Genomic DNA, 23,544 nt, shown 5'->3' on the forward strand with positions numbered 1-23,544 from the left:
CCTAAACTATTAAGTAGTAATTAAGAAGGATCAAGGCAGACAATGATCGTAATCGTAAGTGTAGTCGTAGCCGAACGAATAAACTGTTTTCATCATGTTGGTTTGTGCCATATAAACGAAAACAATCGATAGACTTATTTAATATTCTGTAAATAAGGGTTTGGTCTAACGAAACAGTACTAAAGAGATACAACCATGAAAACATAAAATGCCTATGCAAGTTGAAAGCGAAAACATTGATCAGTACATTTAAGTGCAAGGCATGCAATGCATTAAAGCAATGCACGACATCCGCCCAATATTCTTCAGGTAACACACACCCATACCCCCCCCCCCCGCGAATTTCTTGCTGTAATATTTGATGAACATATACAGTTCGCTTGCCTCACGTGTTGAGTGTTGGAATAGACCGGTCTTAAAAATGCCAGCTGTGTTGCCACGGCGCCTGCGGTGACGAGGTGGGGCGGCTGTCCTCTTTCTATGATCATGGTGGTTGCGTGCCTGGCTGCCGAGGGAGCGTGCAGCTTGGGCTCAGCGAGAGGCAGCGGGGCGGAGCCGGCGCACTTCCCTGCAGCAGTGGACTGAGCGGCGGCTGGAACTGAGCGGCGGCCAAGGCACCACCACCATGAGCGCCGAAGGCTACCAGTACCGGGCGCTTTATGAGTACCGGAAGGAACGCGAGGAGGACATGGACCTGCGACCAGGCGACGTGCTCACGGTGACGCGGGGGGCGCTGATGGCACTGGGCTCCGAGGGCTGCGAGGCACGGCCCGAGGACATCGGTTGGATCAGTGGCTATAACGAGACCACCGGTCAGCGGGGAGAGTTCCCAGGGACATACGTGGAGTACATCGGCCGCAAAAGGATTGCACCGCCCACTCCTAAGCCTCGGCCACCCAGGCCCCCGCCCCAGGCCCCGACGGGAGCGGCTGCCGGCGGCAAGGGGGATGGGGAGGGCTGCGAGCCTCAAGGTGAGACCAAACCCCGGTGCTGCAGAACCGACAACTGCATGTAGGAGGGTAAGGGTGGCGGGGAGCGTGCTGTCTGTGGGAAACCAGATACTGGAACAGCAACGGTGAGGTTTGGTGGACGGGAGTGTTTTGGGGGAGGGGGGTGTACCAAAACCTTTTCAAAGTGCAGCTCAGGGTCTGTCGAGTTTAGTAGCAGTTTGATAATCTAGTATTCCACCGACGGAATGTTAACGGCTATTGCACGCGGCGCACAGTTCTTCTAGGGGGCTGCTGGCTGCATTTTTATGATGTGAAATATGACAGACACCCTTTCATCCCAGGTCTCCCTCTGCTGCTCCTGAGCTGAGATCATCTGGCTCTCAGGTGGCATCTGCTTCCTGAATCCCCTTTACCCTCCGGGGTCACGCTGGGGCTGTCCAGTGCTGATCTCTGCAGGTGGCTGCGGTCACCCCGGCCGCTCCTGTCAGATGGACACAAAGGGAGCTCTGTCTGCTGGCAGCGTGTAGCACAGCGCCCTGAGCAGTGTCGAGGCGTGCATGTTTCAAGAAGAGCGCCTCATCCATGAATGTGAATTAGTGGCGAGCGTAGTGGTAACAGGTGTCCAGGGATCGTAAGTGTATTCTAACTGTAAATGTGTTTGGTTGGTCTAGCCTGTGCGTTCTTCTCGTCATCGGTTGGGTTTTGAGTGTTGCTACCGTCGGTTCCTGCATGTGGTTTTATTTATTTATTTTGCTTTACGACAAGGCTTTCCTGTCTCTGTAAATCTACATTATCGGGAAGCTAAGCTGTGCGGGAACGCGTGTGATACTCGTGGTGCCAGCATTTTCTAGCAGGGCGTGTGATCTTATTGGTGTATGTCACGAAGGGTAAGCTTTCACGAACAACGAGGCAGTTTCAAAGTAAATTATGCATGGCACCAAGCATCGGGGGCCCCGCTACTCCGGAGCGTGACAGCTTTTGAACGTTCCCTGTAACGCAGCCGTAGGTTTTTAGACACGCATGCTAAAGTGTATGGACTCTTCCTTTCAGATGTCTGAAAGTCAATTATTTTGCTTCAATTGATTGTTGGAAAATTTGCATTTTTAACGTGAACATAACTGCTTATTATAACCCATGTGCTTCTTAATGTCATTATGTACGTTTTCGTGAGAGCCTTAGAAGGTTAGCACTAAAAGTCGTTTTTTAAAATTATACTGCCAATGTTGTCTGTCTTATAAGCAGTGTTACGTTCGAAATGTGGATTTTTTTCGTTTTGCTGACTTTTACATTCAGGCCAACATTATGAAACGAATTAATCTCATGGAATTACATGTGCTTTGGATATGAATTCTAAGTGCCACCTAGTGGAGAATTTTTGCACATCTTAATATGCCATGAAGCGAGGTGAATGTGTTATTAAAATCGCTCATGCTGATCTTAGTTTTTCGAATACTTCCTTCTTTTAAAACCAAAGTCACATTTACCAAGATGTGCTTTCAACCGGAAGGTTGGTATCACATCTTCCAAAGTATTGCGAGACGGCTGTCTAAATGACATGACACCCCCCAAAATAAGAATTCCCCAGCTCAAAATAAGGTCTTTACTTTTGGTGTTGCTCCCTGTTAGATAAAATCAAAGATCTGTCAGTTGAACGGACCCATATTTTATCATGTTTGATAGTTGGTCGACACTGGCGCTTTCCTTTTTTCTTAGTTAATGGAATCATCCAGGTTTGGCGCTTTTCACTTGTACATTTATTTACTTTTAACTTTTGCCCTTTACATCATCCCCTCCCTTTTATCAAAATCCAGCCACTAGCCCTCCATAATTGTTTGCCAACTACATTTTTTTTTTATCGAAGTGTCGCTAAGAAGGAACATTCCAGAGAGAGCTGACAGTAAAGGTGTTTAGGGGCTTATATTATTTGTTGAAGAGCTATTCAAATGGTCACAGGTTTGAGTGCTGACTGGTCAACTCATCATCCTTCCTCGGTTGATATTGAGTACATAAACCTCTTTAATTCAGCTCCAGCATGCCGAAAGAGGTGAACGTGCATTATCGCAAATATACGATAAGTGTGCCAGTATTGCCTCATTTGGTTTTTGGTTGCATATCGGTGATGTGATGAGAGAGATATATTATATATAGATAGCCTGGTGTGGCCAGAAGATACCATATTCTTTTAAATTGTGACACAAGATAGAAGCATACAGTAAACCCATGACGATTAAGCTTATGTCTCGCAACGTTGCAATCTCTGTATACGTTTGTTTTTATTTCAATAGCAAAACGAAACAGATCCTATGTTAAGCTGTTTTTTTTTTTTCTTTACCCACGATAGTACCAGGTACAGGAATTGGTAACAGAGTACGTGAGGGAGTCCTAGCTTGATTTGGGAGTATACATGTTGGTTACAGTGTACAGGATCTTGTGAGCATCCATACTACTTTAGACTGCTTGAAGCATAGCTGTGCAGCATGTTTTATAGCACAATAAGTATGTTTTGGATTAATCTTCGTGCAGCTATAGCACTTGCTACTTAATTGTTTGTAAAACTGGAATGGGTGAGTTTTTATGGAGGCAAGGCATAGTGGGTAACCTAGATTTTACTGTTCTACAGAAACAAGGCAGTAAGCAAAAGTCTTGTATCATATGGTTACTACAATTTACTTTTGGAAAAGACCATAGAGATTGGGGTTGTGACGCAATTACAGGTCTGAGGTGCTGCAGTACCTCATGGCCTACTATTGATTATTATGCAAGCCTAGGTATGTAAACTGACTTTCTAGCTTTCTGGATAATGACCACTGGGCCCGATTAGAAAAGATTCTGCTGTCACTTATTTTTAGAGGTCTTCTGTTTTATTGTTGAGTAAGCCAAGAGTACTCCTTTACTTGCCCCTGCAATGCAGGAGTAGGTTAAGAGTACTTGCTTCAAGAGCACGTCACACCCACTAAGCAAAATCTTTATGGATCGGGTTCACTTGGTAGCTGAACGCTCAACTGAACAAGAGGTCTGGCCTTGTGTGTCGTGTTCTTGTTATGATATTGTCATTGAGATATGTTGGTGGGTTCATAGTTGCCAGTCCTCAATAATTTCCAGTGTTTAATAGGCGCCGGGATTGTGTATGTTACAAATAAGTGCCTTATTTAGTGAAGTCGTATCTCCTTGCGTAAAAGCAGTGTCCAAGCTTGAAATGGAATGTTTCCAATTGAGCGTTGGGAAGATCAGTAACCTTTGGAATTCTGTACCGCCCTGCACTTTGTCCAAGCTCAGTCTTTTTATAGCTGATGTTCCCACTCTCATAACTTGTGTATTAATGCTATGAAAATACTTTCCATAATGGTTGTAGATTTAATGCGTGCAGTTAGATGTACAAGACTGCCAACCAGGGACCTTTTTAAAAACATTTTGGATTTAGGAACGTAAGCGAAACTCTTTTTGAATGCTTTACACATGCTTGTCATTCAGGTTTGTGAAACAGGAGTTTGAGTGTGAATCCTTGCTATAGGAGATCAGCTAAAACATCCTAAAGATAGGAATTTCTAAAACATAATAGAGCTAGCCCTGCTAAAACCGATGATTGTGGTGCACATGATTAACACCCAGGCAATTTTCAAGTGTTTTCTTCTATCCAAGCCTCAAACTTAAAGGTTTCCCTAGTCGGGTCATTCTTTTGGATAAAAGCTGATCTGTGAATTTTTGGTGTAGACTACTGCGGCTGCCACATTAATATCCAAAGAAAATGTTTTCTGACTTATTTGCTTCAATACACTGTTGAATCAGTACTATATACACATACAGCCCTTTGACAAAATAACTTACTTTGAGTTTAGCTTGCATCCAGTTGTTAGCATATTTAACAAATGCTTAAGGTGCATGATAACTCCTCATTTGTTCTATGGGAAGTCCATTTTCAGTGGGAGATAGTATTGCCTTATAATTCAAGGGTGACGGTTTTGTTTGGCTTTCTAGCCAACAGTAATGTGTCCATGGTTTAAAATTTTGGTGCAGGATTTTAGCACATATTCATTGTTTACGTGTCCCCTAGCAGTGCTTCTGGAGGTAGCCCAGCAGGAGCTTCCATTCCCTAGTCTTACATATTGTCAAGCTGTGGTGACTGCTTAAGTACCACTCAACAACAGTTGTAGCACTTTTCTGAGGTTATTTCTGCATGTAGTGTGAGATGAAGTGTCAAGCAGCCTGTTACTTCCTCCTACTCAAACACACTGGCTGAGTGAGAGCTGTAAAGTAGAAGGAAAATGCATTTAGGTCGATCCTACTAGACAACTTATGCACTGGCTGTTGCGAGGTATATTGTGGCTTACCAATAATATAGAAGGTCTTGGAGCCTACCCATTGCTTACCATTGGTTGGCTTTCCAGTCACTCATTTGCCAGCTTCTTATACGAGTTCCAGCATGTCAGTCTCATGTTTGACCCTCCTGTGGTACATTCCTGCTTTACCTTCTATTTTATTGCCTGTCATCCCTGTTTTAACTGCTTGTATTTCAACCACTATTTTTAGGTCCCGCCTAGCGAACGCAGCGCATGCGTATTGCTTCGCCTTGGCGAAACTATTGTCGGATTGGTGACAAAGGGAGACAAACCATATGCGCGCACGGACAGGCGATGTGCACGCGCATGGCATCTCTTCTCTGCCTCACACGCTCCCACCGCGCGCTGCAACTATACAAGGCAGACATGCGCTTGTTTTATTTTTTTGCTACATCCCAGAAGTTTTCTTCTCTCTTCTCGGTTCTGGGAGTGCAGTAACAGTAGATGCAATTTTGGAAATATGGCGAAAATATGATTATCCACAAGCTCGCTGTTCAAAAGTCATATGCAGCACGTGCACCTCAACTTGCACTGAACAAGTTAGCTAAGAAACTGGGCCTTCGCTGACGTCCTGCCAGGCACCTGTACTCCCTAGAGCCAGCTATACTTTAGCAACATCAAGAGCTACCTGGAATAATATACGGTCACGTGGTTGTATGCTTTACCAATATATACCCTACTGTATGCTTTATCCCAAACCTCGTGGAAACAACGAAACAAGAGCTAGATTGGTAGCAAGCCTCTAATATCAGGCAAGCGTTTTTCCAAAACAAGTGCACAGCTGACCAGGAACACACTTATATTTAAGGTTAGAAGGAAAACTCGTGCAAGCTGGGCACATCGTGTGTTGCATAGATCAGACGATAAAATCTCAAGACTTGTCTAACAGCATTAACAAGACAAATCTTTCAATACTGCTAAACTGAAAAATACCTCTCGGGAGGAATACTGCAGCAGCCTTAAGGTTTTCATTTACGTGTTAACATTTAGGATATCCATAGTGTGCAGATCTAGCCAAAAGTGCATCAATCCGTTGCGTGTTTACCAGAGAGGAGCACACGGTGCAGTTTGTGATGAGGGCAGACACTATGAAACTTCCTAAAGCACAGATTTTGCACTGGACTGCCAGGGCACGAACAAGCATTTGCAATGCAATAGGTCTCGCATTTACGCAAGTTTGAGCTATTGACATTGTAAGCGACAATGCCTTTTATTTTGGTTTTCGTTTTTAAAACCTAAATAAAAGGTTTTGTCATTGCAAATGCTTGCTTTCTTCTGTTAAGTACTTTGAGTGTTTTCAAACTGTCTCCCATGTGTACTTCTCCCCCCTGCACTCACTGTTGCCAGAAGGCTTCTCTTTGCCCCCTCTTTGTCTTCTCCCCATTTGTGCCCCTCTTTTTCTCCCCCCTTTATTGTTTGACTCCCCACCCTCGTATTGCTGTACCCCAAATCCTGTGTTGCTTTTGTACCTCTCGTCCTCCCATGTTGCTTTGGCGTCACCCCCTCCTTTGCATTGTATTGGCACCCCACACTCCATCGTATTGCTTTGCCACTCACTTTTGTTGCTTCTGCATTTCCCTTCCTCTGTGTTGCTTCTGCACCCCCATCTGTTTCTCTGAACCCCACCAATGCTTGCTTAAAAAAAAATATATATATCTTTTGTTTATCTTACTTTAGTTTCCTATCTAACTCAGATCGGTAACAAAAAATGAACGTGTCAATGTTTATCTTTTCTTTTAACTTTAGCCATGCTGCACAGTGGAGATGCTGTGAAGCGTGTCTAAATACTATAGGCTGAGCCAATAAAACGGTCACAGAGGCAAGACCTTTTTGTCTTGTCAGTGCTTGCTTGTGTGCAGTTTTCGGTTCACTCTAAAAATTCCATCACCCAAGTGCAGAACTGGTCTTTCCTTGTACTCCCCTGATGCTTAGATGGGCTTGAATCATGTACTACTTCTTCAGTTGTAAAGATTGTATGGATGGCTGGACAAGTACTACTTTTATTATTAAACCGATAGACCTTTGCAGCCATCTTGTTTTTGTTGAATACGTCTTGCAAGCTTTTCCCTGTCAACCGGGAAAAATGTACATATCGGTCAGTACAAGGGTTGCATCCCCAGAAATCTGGCCACACCTTGAGAAAATCTCAGATCGTGGCAGAGTGAGTATAAACGGTTGGGCGATAAATCGCTAGGCATCTCTTGCAAGAGTGCATTGCAAGAACTCCTCTCTGCAGACAGGCTGTAACGTTAAGTGACTATAGCGTATATTTTAGCATGTTAAGTGAACGGCCTTCAGCCTAGGGCTCGTTCACTAGTTTAATATTGAGGCTTTCTCGATGTAAATGCAGTCTTCTTAAACATAGGTGTAAAAATCCCCGTAATGTACAAGCAAGACATCTGTCGCAGTCTTTACCGTGCAAATAATCGGCCTATACAGTGATAATGTACCATGCCATCCATGTGAATATACTTTGGTATGATTAGGAGGGCGCTGACATATTATTACATTTGCTTTGGGATGGTGAGTTTCAGGCGTGGCTTCAGTTATTGGTTCTCGGTGTGCATTTACTAACCACTTCATTGGTGTGGACAATATACATTTGTGCTATGGTATGAGACACAGCGCAGCAAAATAGATCCTTTTTTCTAGAAGCACGTGTTAAGTGTGTGGTGGGCAAATTGATCATTGTGTTTGCGAAAGGCCGCTGGAGTCTAATAATTTGAACTCAGTAAAATATCTTTTACAACTTAAGGGATGTATGATGCCTATTTTTCTAGCTTCTGAATATGGGTGCAGGGCCATATTCATAGCTTCCAGTTTATTTGCGGTTGGGTTAATCGAGTGGGTATCTACTTAAGCTTTAGTGGTGTCTATCCTTCATTACCTTTCCTCTAAAGTAGTCTGAGGACCTACCTTTTTACCTTGCAATCTACAGCGCTGACCTTGCAATCTCAACCCTAACCAGACCTGTACCGCTCCTAGATTGGAGAGTCGGTGGCAAACATAAATGCTTATTTTGCTGCCATGTTCTCGGCTCACCTCTTATTTAGTCACTTAAGCTACCTTTTCATATAAAAGAGCTATCTTGTTTTCGAGTAATTCTCGAATGTCCCAATCGACTTTTCATATCTTAGGTTTTGCAGCTGGAGCACATTTTGTATATTTAGTTTTTCCCAGTTGCTTCCATAAGAACTTTGAAGCATCCCTTCGCCTATTTCATTGCGATATACTGTGACCGCTCAGAGTGCAAATATGCGGGTATGTGTGAATTGCATTTGATACAGCAGTGTAGTCAACTTTAATACATCATCATTTGTGTTTTACTTTAAGGTATTTTTTGTGCAAAATTCTTAAAACTCTATTTGTATCTGCTGTTTAAATATATCTTGGCCAGTAACTGGAGATAGCATAAGCAATTGTCATGTTCTAAAGACTTAGCATCATATATTTGCAGTCTCTAGGATTCTACACATCAACAAGGTAGTTTGGCTCTATTATTTGAACATTCTTCCAGGCTCAAGGCACGGAAGCTGGCACTTGTGCTGTTAATTTCTTTCACTGAAGAGTTGGACAGCGCTCTAGTTCTTTGTAGGTGAACTGATATTATTTATTTAAGTGATGGTGAGTTCAACAAAAAAGATACAGAATGCTTGGCTTCCACATCCTGACCAATAAAATGAGGTCTCAGAAAGCACAAGTTGCAGTATTTATCCCAGGTACTTTTTGTGTTGGGTGTACACCTTGTGGGCAGAGCAATGTGCCATAATTCACTGTAAAGTTATGCATTAGCTGAGTTTGTCTGACTGCCACTGCCCTATGCTGTAGTGGGATGCATTACATTGTGGATAACACAATAACAGGCCAAAAGATGAAGAGGGCTGGCTGTAAGACTGTAAAATTAATTTACATTATTCAGAAGGACTTCGCTAAAACCGACCCGTAAAAAATATTGCCCCCCCCCCCCCCCCCCACACACAAACAAAAAAGCGTTCCATGTGATATTTACAGGCGTCGATTTGAACATCTGTTTCAGTGACGTTCCAGTTAGTTCTGTTTATTTTGCACCTATATACTCGGTACTACCATCGCTATTGATTTCCTCATTTAAAATCCAGTTCATTATTAAGAAAGTAAAACAACTTGATCACGTTAAGCACAGATAAAATAGGCATGTATGGCTTCTAAAACCCATCTTTCCCTGGGGATTAAACAGCGATACGTTATTTGGAAAGGATAACTTTATCTTCCACGTTTTATAAGACCATTTACAATCACATTGTGTTAGTGATATGTACTTTTGTACAAAGGATTATTTTGGGGATGGGGCAGTGAGGACGTTTAAGGAATGATCTCTACTTGGTTGATCAGTTTCTTTTGTGTCAGTCACTGAATTGGTTTCTGATACACGCTGAAAGCATGAGGTTTCTTCTTCCACATTCAGTGCATTTGGTTATTAAATGGGGATCCTAATTATTGAACTGTTATGTTCTTTCAATTAACAGAAATTAACATTGCTAGCTGGCCAGTTGCCGCCCTCTAAAGAGCCTTTGGTTTTCACAACCCCAAAATTGCCTTCTTGTAGAAGAATGTGTGATATGCAGTGGTCCTGTTGATCCAGTTGGCCAAGCTTGTGCCTGTAGTTTAGACCTTTTTTGTTCCTTTTACAATTCCATTTTTAACAGTAAGGTGTTTATCCTGTATTTTGTATTGTGCGCGGATTGTTTTCCATTTCTACCCTGCGCTTAATATTTCTATTCAGAGAAGGAGATTATAGAGTTGTATGCACGCGTCTTCTAGTAAGGTACAGGTGCCACAGTGTCAACAGTTATTGTGAGGGGCGAATCATTGGATTCTAATACATACTTATCCTTTCTGTATCCGCCCTCTTTTCACAAAGTTAATACATGTCAGCGTTTTGTCCTTTTACCATTTCAGATACATTGGCATCAGTCTGTTTGCTCTGGGAGCAGACTCGGCACGGTTATCGCTTTTTACCTGTCTCTGAATGGGCGGTGTTTTTGCCCTAGTGTAGCTCACTTGTATCTTAGCCCTTACGATGCAAATCACCACCCAGTGTATGGCTGCTCTTCTAAAATTCAAACTCTCAAAAAACGCCTCAAGTTGTGCAGATGAATCTAATTAATCATTTATTTACACTAAAAATAGCGATTCTTCTCAGCCACATTTCTTACAAACTTGTGTCCTATCGGAACGGTAGTTTGGCGGATTCCTCTAGCCAGAACAGTTTCACTGATTTTTGTTGCGAATATATTGCCTTATATTAATTGGGCGGACTATAAAGGATTCATAACCACAGTAGTTTTCTCCACTTGAAAATGTTTTATTTCATTCTGCATGTGCATTTTGTATTTTAATCCACTAATTGTACCACTAGCAAAGCATGTAATGTCTCACACAGTGCATCAGTAACGTGAAAGGCCTCCTCCAGTAAACAGATCAGATGCTGTTCACGTTCCTTAGCCTAATTCTTCGTCTTGACTCACTACGGTGCATCTGCTGGATCTCTGTGCAATCTCTCTCAGCCGTTACTTGGAATCCTGCTGGTTTAACCTCGCCATGCAATATTTATTAGGGCGGTTGTTGACCGTTTATTAGGGCGGTCCAGGCAGAAGTTTATTCTGGAATATTCTGCGCTAGTCCGAGAAACCAATATTCTTCGTCATTACCTAACAGTAATGGTGTTTTCCCCTTAATAGCAAGCCAATCGCTGTCTGTATTCCAATTTCCTTCTAGTGTGGCAGAGTTTGACAACATTCAGAGCATCCAGTACCCACTGCGCTTCCCCGAAGTACCATATGTGCACACCGCTTCCCTGTACAGTATTGCATAGTATCTAAGGCCTCTCTGGTCTGAAAGTTTGATGGCCACTGAGTGGAAGATTGTCTTATAATGATAGTGTAGCATCGCACATGCCACCCCAAGTGACCCCTTCACCCTGTCTTTTCACCAGCGCCGTTGAGTCCCTGTCCCTTGGGCTCCTAACCAACTCTCCCCGTTGGTAGTCCGCTCACACTATGTTTCTGAGCCATGGGTCTCCTGTGTGATGGCCATTGAGTGGAGGATTGCCTTATAATGCTAGCGTAGCATCGCACACGCCACTCCAAGTGACCCCCTTCTACCAGCGCTGTTGATAACCTGTCCCTCGGGTTCCTAACCCAACTCTCCCCATTGGTATCTGCTCACACTATGTATCTGAGCCATGGGTCTCCTGTGTGGTGGTTTGACATGCTGAATGCCAGTAGACCTTACTAATGATCCTCTTTTGGTTTATCCTGGCCTCTTCTGAGATTGCTCTCCTTTTGCCTGTGCCACAATAACGTTATTTGCAGTAGGTTAGCAGTTTCCCTTGTCCTCTAATGGTACAGTTCTTGTACAAATGCTCTTGTCTTGGTTTTACTTTTTCGTAGTGGGCAATGAGAATTTCGTATATTGTCTTTGCAGGCCGTTTCGTCTCTTTTCAAAAAAAGTTTTTTATAGTGAACGCATGCTTTGGCACTGTAGCTGTCAGCTGATTCTTTTACTGCTACCCGCACCTATTGTACACTGTACTTTCAGAACAGTGGCATATGGTTTGCTTTGATTTGCTAGTCGTCAAGCCCCGAGGTTCATCATGGCTAATGCAAAGCATATCTGCTTTGTGCCTGGGGTGAGAAAACATTGCTCCATATTTCTTTCTTTCTTTTGTGGACATCATTCCCACACAATTTTGTATCAGACTTCTGGAGGTTTGGCCGCCTCTGTGATTGTAATCAATAGTTTGAAACGTCAACTCACTCATTTGGCTCATAGTGGAACATTTATCTGGGTGAGAAACCTTGACCTAAACAAGTTCATTTTATGGTAGAAGCTCGTTAGTGGTGTCTCATTGCAGTCTTTGCAATGATGTTTACATTCACTTCTATGTTTTCAAAAGCAAGCTATGTAGCCAGGATTGACATGCATGCCCACCTCAGAGCAAGTTAACGAGATGCGATAGCTAAACTCAAGAGTGTGAAATCGCATTGACTGAGAGATCATATGGTTTGGTTAGTTTGAAGGTTTGAGGTGCAAAGCGAAACTTTCAGATCCGTTTTGGTTTTGCCAAAGTAATTTTTGATTCTTTGGTGCACGCATGGTACACGTAATTGTGCACCAAAAGGTTCCATCATTTTTTGGGGAGATGGGACTCTGAGGTTAATTGTAACTGAATACAAAGAATCTTGTCTTGTTCAGCTGCCATCTCATCTTTGACTTCTGCCGTTGCTATAGTCTGGTATGTTTTCTTTTTGATGCTAAATAAGATGCATCTCCTCGCCAATAAAGGGGTGGGTCACTGTTTCAATGTGCCCTCATGTTGGGAGCTTTTTTTGGTTTTCTCCAATGATTTCCTGGTTTTTTTACATTGGGACGCAGATTTATTGCTTTTTTTTTTTTTTTTTTTTTTTTTTAGTTAAATTATGTGCTTGTGTGAATCAGTATCTGATCATTTTGTCCAGCGGCTAAGAGGACGCCAGTTCCGGCTTTAAATTAAGTACTCGTGCAACACTCAAAGTGCTGTGCTAATATATTGGCCTTCCAGTTGTGTAAGTCACTTGATAATTTGAAAGTGAGGGTCTGTGCATCATTTACCTCCTCTTTTGGTTCCAGTTGACCTCCAAATTTGTTTGAAAAGTTAAAGGTGCCTCTACTAAACTGAGGCAATTCACCTCAAAATGTACTGTAGAATATTCTCCTATGAAGTTGTCTAACTTGTTCAGTAATTTACAAACGTTTTACAATTTTCTTAAGCTTCCCCATGGTTAGTTGACTTCTAACCAAAATGTATTATATCCCTTACTTTTGTAGAATGTAACCATTGCCCTTTTGTGAGGTCCAATCCAAAAGAGCCAACCCCAAGAACTGTTCTCCTCCCGAGTCATCCGACTGCATGCGAGCTAAGCTATGTTGTCCTGCAGTATGAGGCTCAGACATCAGTGCCGTGACCACAGGCAAATAATAGAACATTGTAACCTTTTTCTGGCCTATGGTGGTCTTAGTTTGATATTCTGCTGCACGTTACCTTAATTGGTGCACTCAAAGAATCCCTAGTCCACCTTCTTGAATATCTACTAGGATGATCTTTCAAAAGTCATAAAATAGCTGTAACTCGTATACCACATCATTATTCTGCCAGTAAACGTTATTAAAATTATCAAATGTATTTGAATACACAGACTGACCTAGGAGTTCCTGGATTATCCAGGAATGGTTCCCAAATTATCTAAAAGGGGCCAAATTAGACTAGTGCTGAAAAAGCCAAACATTCGTAAAAACCCACTATCCAGCTTTAGACCAGTCTAGTGTCGCAGTAAAGCATTTGAAAGAAGCCGCTCCAATGGCTAAAATCCTGTCACGGCAAGGAGAAGGTTTTGGGAGATATGTCTAACCAGATAGGGCATTGAAACTTTCTCTCCCAAAATTCTGCATCACATACATGGCTCCTTGTCACTCTTGACATTTCGATGGGTTTGAATTTGACAAAATCGACCTTCAAAAACCGGCTAATCTTTTAAGTGATTTGACGGTTTTTTTTCTTCTTATTTCATCTCTCACCATTTCAGTTGCTCAGATCAGGATATTCACTTCAGCCAAAGTGTTGCCAGCATATGGTGTTTGTGAGGCTTGATCACAGCACCCACTCTTGAATCTTGAGCCTTTGAGCACTTTTAGAGAAGTTTATATTGCAGTGCAGCAATGCAAGACTTCCTTACAAATGGCGTGCTGAAACTTCGAGTCAGATGGGCAAAACTCCAACCGTGGAAGTCAAACACCCTCCAATCTCTTCTTTCACAAGCAACTGAATTCTTACTCATTAAACGGAGGTACAGAATAACTTCGCTCATTGAAAGTTCTTAACTTCTCACCCTGTGTATGATCCCTTCCCTTAACACTAGACTCCACCCTGTCTTTAATCACCAATATAAATAATGTAGCCGGGTCGGCTTGTTACTACCTATTCGCAAGAAGATTGAACCTCTTTGTTCATTGTTTTCTATGACAGTCACATCTTTATGTACCCCCCCCCCTCCCCGCAGCTTGTGCCACTGAGGCTCGCAGCGCTGAAGAAAACCATTGAATAAATAAAATGTACCAACTGAATTTGAATATAGTCAGTTGCTAATCATGCACACCAACAGGGTCACTTAAAGTAATTAAGCAAATGTGGTCGAATTGGCTGATTTTATATGGTTATCTAGAATTAAGGTGGGTGGTAAATGACAATCTACTGCTTCATGCAGGAAAACAAATGAATAAAGTTGTGTTAGATTAAATAAAATAAGAGTTTTCTGTAACACGAACTAATGGAAATGTGAACCAGTGGGTTTCAGAACGTGTATGGAAGTAACTTCGGTCAGGAAAGGTCTTTTAGTTATTGAGTGTAGACCTTAATCGAAACCAACTGAAAAATGTGCTTTGTTCTATAAATCTTTCTGACAGACGTGACCGGCAGAGAATCCATATGCACAAAAGAAGTTCAGAATAATATAGTCTGATGATATCTACGTCCTAGAGAGTCACCAGCTAGAGACTGTTGTATGGATAAAGGACAGACCGTATGCAGTAATATGTGTTGCTGGTTTTATATCCACAAATTGAATCCTGTAGTAATGCTGTTCTGGCTCTCGGACTATACGCCGTGTGACCCTAATACAGTAGTCTCAAAAGATGTCTTGGGCTGGATTGTCGAACTTGACTGTTACGTACCTGTGGGCGATTAGGTGTTAAGTCCTTGTTTTTCAGTGATACCTTTTTCAATGTTGAATGTGTGGGAACTTTTTCAATGATTAATGTGTGGGTTTTACCCACACGTAATCTTGTTCTAATAGAATTTGGCCAAACTACTCCAGGGTTACCAAGGGGGTTAGGGTATAATTGTTGGAGCATCCCTGAAGTCATTTGGATAGTTCCATGCACAGTTGTCTTCTCCAGTGGATTGTTATCTATTGACAATTTGGATATAAAACTTTAAAAGAAAGGGGTTTGAAACCCACAGACCCAAGATAAATCGTTGGATGTGTAGATGGATTATTTATCAATATTGGCCAGGACGTACTTAATGTGCCCCTAAAGAGGAATAGACTTTTGTGATATAGCTCCGTGGTGTGCAATGGATCATGCCATGTGATTGTCCTTTTAATGTATGAGAAGGGCATTCATGACATGTACATTAGGAATGCATGGAATTTGCCCGCACCTCTACAACCTGATGTCTGTTGTGTTTAATCAACGAAGTGCCTTTTAATTAAATGGGTGACTGTTCATGGAAGTTTTCAATTGGCGTTGTTTTTAAAAATCGAGAGCAAAATAAATTGGCTCACACATTTTGTTAACTTAGTGTTGCGTTTATTCCCTTTCATTTAGGTTTTTGATTCCGTACAGAGTAGTGCAGCTTTCTGAAGAAGATGATTTTATTTATGTATTTATTTTATTTCTTATGAATTCGCGTTAGGAGCCACACATGTTCTTTCACAACATCAAGCAGCAAAAAAAACGATTCCCCTTTCCAAATGTCTGTCGAAAAGGGGTCTCTGTTCATTCTGCCTACTTTCTCAAGGGAGATGGAGCTGGCTGTTGAATGCTTTTTGCTTTGCCATGATTGTAATTTATTGCCATTGGTTGACGGATTAAGCGTTTTTTCTTCTGCTCTTGTACAGGTCTAATGCTTCATTTCGCTTGAGGCCTCAGTCGCTGACAAGCCCTCCAGTGTCAGGGTCTCTGGAACTAGCTAACTTACCCTCAACCTGAACGCTTTTAAGATTTCTCTTTTCATCAATTGTTTAATATGACCCATTTGCTAACGTGTGTGTTTAGCAGTTGTGCGCGTCCATCAATCTTCAAACAGCTGACTCAGCGTTCCCGTTGACCTGCCTGTTCGCGCGCATTTTTAAAGCTGGGATTCGTTTCCTGAACTGCTGGCCTCGTTGGCTCATGGGGACGGATCCTTCTGTTGTCTGGAGTTCAGTTAATTTCTTTACCATGAAAAGTAATTTCTTTTGTGCATGTGGGCTCATACACGTTTACCTGCCGTGAATCGTAGCTGGTTTGTACAGTTGCAAGTTAAGTTGTTTTTTGACTTTGTGGAGCTTTCGGTGCTACAGTAGTGATTTTTCAGTTCATTCTCTGCTACCGCAGAATGAAACCCGATTTGGCTTGTGAAGATGAGCTTTTATTGACTTTTTTAATCTATTGGTCTCCTTTGTCTACCTTGACAGCAGAATTGCCACATATCTATTGTTTGCCAATTCTTTTTATTCTAGATGGAATGTGCTTTGACTGCGCCCATAAGAGTAATTCTCTCGCCTCATGCTATTGGCAGTTTGGTATATAATTCTGAACCACTACACACACACTTCTTCAACCTATGTGCTTTGTATGAAGTATTACTAGTTTATTGATTTAGTTTATTCAATACAAAACATTTTTACAATATTTTATTCAAGACATTAAATGCAAGCCAGACCTATGGTGTTTTGTCAGTGCTTGTTTCTCATAGACACTGGCATACCGTTGTGTGAAGTTTTTTTATTATTATACAAGACTAGGTTCAGCGAGCTCTCGATTTTATTGACCTACCTGCAGATAATTGTTTCCTGCTTTCCATTATGCTCCTGTAGTTTCCTTACCCAAATGTTGCTTGGCCAAGGTAAATTTCACAAGTGCTCACCTTTCTTCATATTTTCTTGCGAGTACTCAAATACCTCATTACACTGATAACTCATGAGCATTTCGTACCGTCTACTTAAGTAGAAACCTTAACAGTACCACCCACGTGAAGCAATCAAATACAAAATGTTGAAGTCTAGACTTGCAATAAACCACTCGGTGATTACCATATTTCTGCTAGAAAGCCAGTGGTACTCAGTGCATTGTACTTTAGTGTTCACTGTCTGATATTAGATTTAAAGGTTTACCCCTCTGTCTGCATGGCCTCCTTGTTAACGAGGATACCATTTAACCAGTAGTCCATCTCGAAGAGAAAAGCAGGATTGATAGTTCGGTCATCACCTCTGTAATCTCAATCCGAGCACATCCTCTTTTTCACTCTGAGACAGCCTTGCTCCGTCGCCACTGTATGTATAATATTTATAAGTTTTAAGACCAAACTTCCCGAACCCCCTGCCTTCTACTATTAAATATCGATGTTGCCGTACATTTTAATGGGGTTTGTAACTTTGTTTTTTTAATGTCTTCTTTTTTCTGCTCTTTGCCACACTGCAGTACATTTTTATACTTCTGAACTATATAAAAGGGAGGTAAAAGTAAATCTGCCCATCTCTAAAATCATCCCTCAAATCGCTTCTTTGCAGCGCTTTGGTAAGTTGGTGTTGTCTTTGCTGGACGTTCACATGCCCAGCATCGTTTGATGAATTCCTAGGACACTATGTTCAGCTTGTCCATGGTCCACTCAAAGAAGTCTTTGTTAAACATTGGCTGGATGTCCAGCGCATTCTTAGATGACTATAACCCAAAAGCCAAAGCGCTAGCCTGAAATGCAGCTGCAGTCCCTGCCTGATAGTGGTGTCTGTTGATACAGGCAAGGAGGATGGATGGCGGGGGACCATTTAAACAAAAAATGCGATGGCCATTGTACCAGTCTACTCGAGTTTAGACTGCTGGAAATGTGAGCACTGTATTTGTACGAAAGATTTCAAAGAATGCAGCAAGCCCCCAAAAGTCCTCCCCCCCCCCCCCCCCCCCGCAAAAGGTCATCATGCAGTTGCTTCACCAGATTTTGATTGTCATGTTAATACGTTCAGCCATTAAAAAGCCAGTCTGTAGGCTTTCGAGGTCTTACTTTTTTGATCTTTAACTTTTTTGAAATGCTTAGTTTCTGTTATTCTTTTAGGTCATTTTCTCAATCCCAAATCTAGTGTGTTTCTGGATCAAGGGTAAATCTAGCTGGTAATGGTTTTTGGCCAAGCCCTTGGCGTCAGTTGGTACATTTTTGTTTCTTGGCTGAAAAAAAAATGTGCTCTTTAAGTGTGGCGTTTTATTTGCGTTTTAGCTTCTTTAAGTGTATCTGGTAATCGACTCCCTCTTGATTCACGACCCCTAATAAATGTTCGGCCTCCTGTTGCTCCATAATGTAGTGCCTATTCTAGGGTGGAACTCTACACTGTTTTATCTTGTAGGAAGTTACCTTTTTTATGTTGTTTTGAAGGCCTATATCTCTGTAAAGTACACTACATCAAACTGTAGTAACAGTCCATTAACTCACTGGTTGGCTATATGCTTCCCTTTGACCCTGTATCGCAAGCTGTTGGGATTTTGACTAGGTTTTCACTATACAAGTACTACATAAAAACATTTCAATGCATTTCATGCTTTTAATAAATTATTGTTTTCATTATTGTCTGTAAAATCGCGCCTTGAAACTGTATATTTGTTGTCCGTGTTGTGGGTAACCTAAATACAAAAAACAGCTTTTTGCAGTGTCTCCGGATCTGTGACGTTTTTGTGCCGTTTGTCTGACTGGGATTTCAGAAAGTGATACGATTATGGCTGGAGTTTCATTTAGTTTACCTGCCGGTCCTGCTTTAAATTACTCTGTGGATAATTCGACCTACTTCCCAGGAACTTATAGTGTTCACTTTATGGTAAGCTGTTTATTTCAAAACTAATTTTAGCGAAAACGTAAGTCATCAGATGGATTTACTTGAGTCTGATGGCATGCTTCTCACTAAATCGCCCTACCTTTGCGTTGTTAACCCTATTAGACTGGGGATCAAGGGAGTTCGTGGCGTTACTGCTACCTCTTACTCTGCTAGTAAGTTGTGGCGCTAGCGTTTGGACTGTTTTAGAAGGCTGAAAGATTCTCTAGTTAACTTTTAATTCAGATTGTTTGCTTTTCCACCACTTACATTAGCCACCGAGGCTGGGGAACTGGGTTTCTTTGCAATTTTTAGTGTGTTCTTAATTGCAGCTACTAGCCTTTTAAATTGAAGATTTACAGTTTTAAAAGTGATGGCCAATTTTTGTAAAGGTTTTAACTGTACAATAAATACATTACTTACTTACTATTGTCCACGTTTTGATTATCTGTTGTTCATCCTTCCATGGTTGGTAATTTGAGTCTTTCTTGCCAGAATTCAAGCTGATGACCTCCATGTCATCCCAGTTGCCAGCTGTAAAGCTTCAGCTCAGTCATCCTCTTTTTATTTGTGTAAACTTTGAAAGACCTCACTGCTATTATGTATTCCCACCTTAGTTAATTCCATTTAATTGGGTGTAAGGATATGTAGTTTTACAGAGCATAATTGAAAGTCTTTGTTACCAATATAGTTTCTTCCCGTGCATTGCTATGGACTGTGGTACTTTTTATAAGTGTGATAGGAATTAACTCCCATTCTCCAGGTAGAAGATCTGTCCTTCAGTTGCATTCGGTGACTTAGTCCCCTGGTGCCCTTTTCGGTACCTCTGCCTCTTGTGCCAAGCACCCTGGTGTAATTAATCAGTTGAAACTGCCTGGGGGCCTTCTAGGTTCAGTACCACTGGAAAGCTGTTTGGGTTCACAAGAGTTGGTGAACCTACTGAGGCATACTTTAGGGTGGGCCCACTGGCTATAGGGGAAATACCTTTTTCTTAAAGGAACTCCCACAGTGTTATCCAGTGACCTGCTTCATTATCAAGTTCTTCCTGACCCCTGCTGCGACTTCTTTCCTTACAAGGGAGCACTTTTTAAGCAAAAGGGGTGTTTACCTTTTGCCTCCCTTATTTTTAGGTCTCGCCTGACCCAGCGCATGCGCTGGTCTGGCGAAACTTATTGAGAGGGCTCCAAAAAGTGCTACCAGGCCAGCCTAGAGCTACAGTGCCTGTGCGCGGGCGCCGCGCTTTACCGCGATTACTTTCACGGCCGCTTTGTTGTTTGATCGCGATCACTTTCGCGGCCGCAGGGCCGCTTTGCATAGCCAATAGGTCTCTCTTTTGAGACCTTTTTATAAGTATTTTTTACATGCTTTTGATTACATCAAGTATTAAAGTGTTTCCATATACTGTCTTACTTTGCTTACATTCATCACAGTGGACTCCCTTTTTGATTCGTCTTACCCCCAGATTTGGTATATTTTTGCAGTGGTATTGCCAGTTCCCAACCACCCAGGATGCACTAGGCCCATGCTATCTGGTCACACATTATCTCCCCTGTAGTCACGACTAGGTCTACGGACTGTACGCGATACCAGGCCTCGGAAAATCATGCTCTGGGCAAAATGATCTGCACATCAGTGCCAATAAGGTTGAGTTCACATTCGAATTACAACGCCCTAATATAATTTCTAACCCAGTGCAGTATGTATGTAATGTTGTTAAACTATGATCTTGTTCATTTTTAAACGTACGCACTATTGTTATAAGGATTTCGGGGCTCTATGGAAAAAAATATTTTGGGGTTCCCAGTTTGGAACAACTTGACATTTTATTACCCATTTTATGCTAATTCAAGAGCCATGATCGCAGACCAAATTGAATCATATGTTGAAGTTTGAGATGGACGAAGGGATAAAAGTTATCGTTCCCAAGGGCCCCATGGAAGGTGGCAACCTTGGGCAGTTGCCCACGCCTTAGCACGTCTCTGAACGTACGTATTTATCACAAATCGTAACATGCACACAGAAGGCAGTGGATTTATATATTTTGCTGCATTTAGTATTGACGTGTCCACCGTACGTTTATTTTCTGTTACCTCGTTTACAGTTTACATTGAAGGGTTAACATGTCACAGGTTATTTAGGCTGCCTTCTTCCCTTTTATGCAATAAAGCGAATTGTTCATACCGCCTATACTAATATGTGTATCAGTGGAACTGGTCTTGCCCTCCCAGAGATTGAATGTGTTGCTCTATAAATATCCGTAACCTTCTCACACATTCTTCCTATCGGCGCTTGGCTGTTAAAGGAAGTGGCTCTCTGCAGTGTGCTGTGGTGCGGTGCAAGTTGTGATTGTAAAGCAGATGTGGAAATCCCCGCCAGCCAGCTTTGGGCACGGTAGTGACATTCTGCATGCCTGCAGTCATCCCGCAACCCGAGGCCGCTGCCAGGTGGGAGATTTCAGCCCGGTTGCTGTCGCAGTGTGTTTTACATTTAGTAAACCGTGCATAATTATGGGGGCAGGTCTGCCTGGTGATTTGAGCTGGCTGTTGCAGCAGGATCTCTGCCGTCTAGCTCTCCGGTTAATGTGTTGGTAGCTTTGGCGAGAAAGAAGTTGGTAGGGACACTGTTATTTTTTACTTTGGCGGTGTTTGTTTTATGCGTAGTTTTTCTTAATCTTCAGGTTCCTTTTTAGCATTTTGTGTTAGTTGTGCTTGTGTTCCGTTGTCATCGCTGGTGCTCTTAATTTTTAGCCTGTGGTTTTGCTTTATGCACGGGGTCTTTTTTTCATCGTGTGCTTTGCAGTGGTACGTGCTGTTCCCAAGACCGAAATGAAGGATGAACTTGGGTTCCCCACAGGCCACTTTCTGCAGGTTGCGCAACCTTTATCCTTGTCGTTGAGGAAATCGTACCTGCTACTTACTAGTTATCTGATGCAATAAAACGTGTGCTTATTATAGTCATGCACTTCAGCAGCTCGGGCCTAGTCTTTCTCTAGCTCCATGGAGAGAGCAAGAGCTCCACCTAGCGACATAAGCGGTAAATTGTCTCATATCGGCAGTAAGTAGCCCAAGGAAGTATACAAATGGACATTTGCTGAGAATTGGAGAGGCTTCCTTTTTTTCGTTTGACTCCCAGTGATACATCAACAGAAGCAAATTATGTATGTTCACATTCTTTAGAAGTGCATCGTCCTTAAAATCGGAATTTCCGTTTTTGCGCTGTTGCATGTTGTAAAGTTAATAAAATATCCTGCTAGTCTCTTTTTTTGTTTGTTTGTTTCAATCTGCCCGCTACCGCCTCCCTCCGCCAGGGCAGAGGAGTAAATTATTCTATGTGCCTGGACTGCTGTCCCAAATTTATACGTCAAGACGTATTTTGAAAAGTACTTAATAGGCATAATGTTGGGCAATTTGTACCAACTTTTTCACACTATCAAAATGAACCTGTTTTACTGTACTTGTTTAACGGTTTAATCTTTTGAGCAACATTTGTTCATCTGGAAAAATTGTGCATCTGTCATTTTTATGTTAATCGATTTGTAGAGGGCGCTGTTACCTATATGGGTGTCCTAGCGCTAGGAAACTGCACAAAAAAAACTGACCAGGAAGCCAGATTATAGTGTATGAAGCCAGGTTTTTAGAGCCTTTCTGAAAGCCAACAAATCGTGTGTAACAGCATGTGCTCGTCTTTAAGTGCCGTTCCAGCAACCTCCTGCGTAAGATTCAGTGCTGCAAGAGTGCTGGTCAAGTGTTCTGCTTGTGTGTTTTTATCCACGTTTGCCCAGATGTTAGTCACCCAATAGCAAGAAGACTGTATGTGATAGTAAAAAAGGCATGATGAAATCCAGCGATGAGTTCATAACATCGGGGGAGGAGCCTGGAAGACTGTTACACAGAAATGTAGCAGCAGCTGTGAACATGCCAACATAAAACGACGACGTCATTATTTTTATGTATTATGTATTGCCTTAAAGGCAATCGGGAAAACTTTGCAATGCTTTTGGCGTTATTGTTAGCGTTAACCCAAAAGGGCAGACAACTGATGTCTTCAACCCCTCACTATTTGTCTGTGATACCAGCCTTTTGGCGGGGGGGGGGGGCGTCCTATTGGCTACCTTGGCTGCTTTATGTCCTATTTATAGAGGACGCCGTTACTCCATGTTGGTTTTAATTTCTTCAAGCCTTGTACCCAGGTCAGTTCTGTTTTGAGGAGATGTTCCTACTTTAGGCTTCAGATTTGCTTGCACACTCCACAGCGTCTTTTTATGCGATTTTTAAATAACTTGCTGCTGTCTAAGACAGTCTTGGATATGTAGTTGTAAGAAAGTGAAGTAATCCTGGGGACTTTAACCACAAGCACAGTCGTTTGTTTGTTGGTTTCTTTCTTTCTTTCGATCTTTCTCATCGCAAACCTGGTTGTTTCACATTCTGTTGACTGTGACTCGACCGTCGGAACAGATAGTCCTATCTCACATTCTGCCGAATGTTTGCTGGAGGGAGCACACATTACTGTTCGTACAACGCTTGAACTACATGTGGATTTTGGATGATATACGGCAGTTTGTTGGAGCATATTTGTATGTGCATTGAGTTTGTAAGTGCAGTGGCACCTTAATTCCTCCTTGTG

The 23,544-nt window shown here is 42.1% G+C and overlaps 1 protein-coding gene across 1 annotated transcript in view; it reads left to right on the plus strand.

Moving 5' to 3' along the window:
* Nucleotides 1-494: 494 nt before the first annotated feature.
* Nucleotides 495-23,544, plus strand: part of PIK3R1 (phosphoinositide-3-kinase regulatory subunit 1) — an 89,770-nt gene continuing 66,720 nt past the window's right edge. The window contains exon 1 of the mRNA XM_085632088.1: nucleotides 495-971. Coding sequence (XP_085488214.1) covers nucleotides 626-971 — 346 coding nt within the window. The 5' untranslated portion in view covers nucleotides 495-625. The remainder of the gene's footprint in view (nucleotides 972-23,544) is intronic.

This window comes from Triturus cristatus, chromosome 2_1 (assembly GCF_964204655.1).
Source record: "Triturus cristatus chromosome 2_1, aTriCri1.1, whole genome shotgun sequence".
Lineage (NCBI taxonomy): Eukaryota > Metazoa > Chordata > Amphibia > Caudata > Salamandridae > Triturus > Triturus cristatus.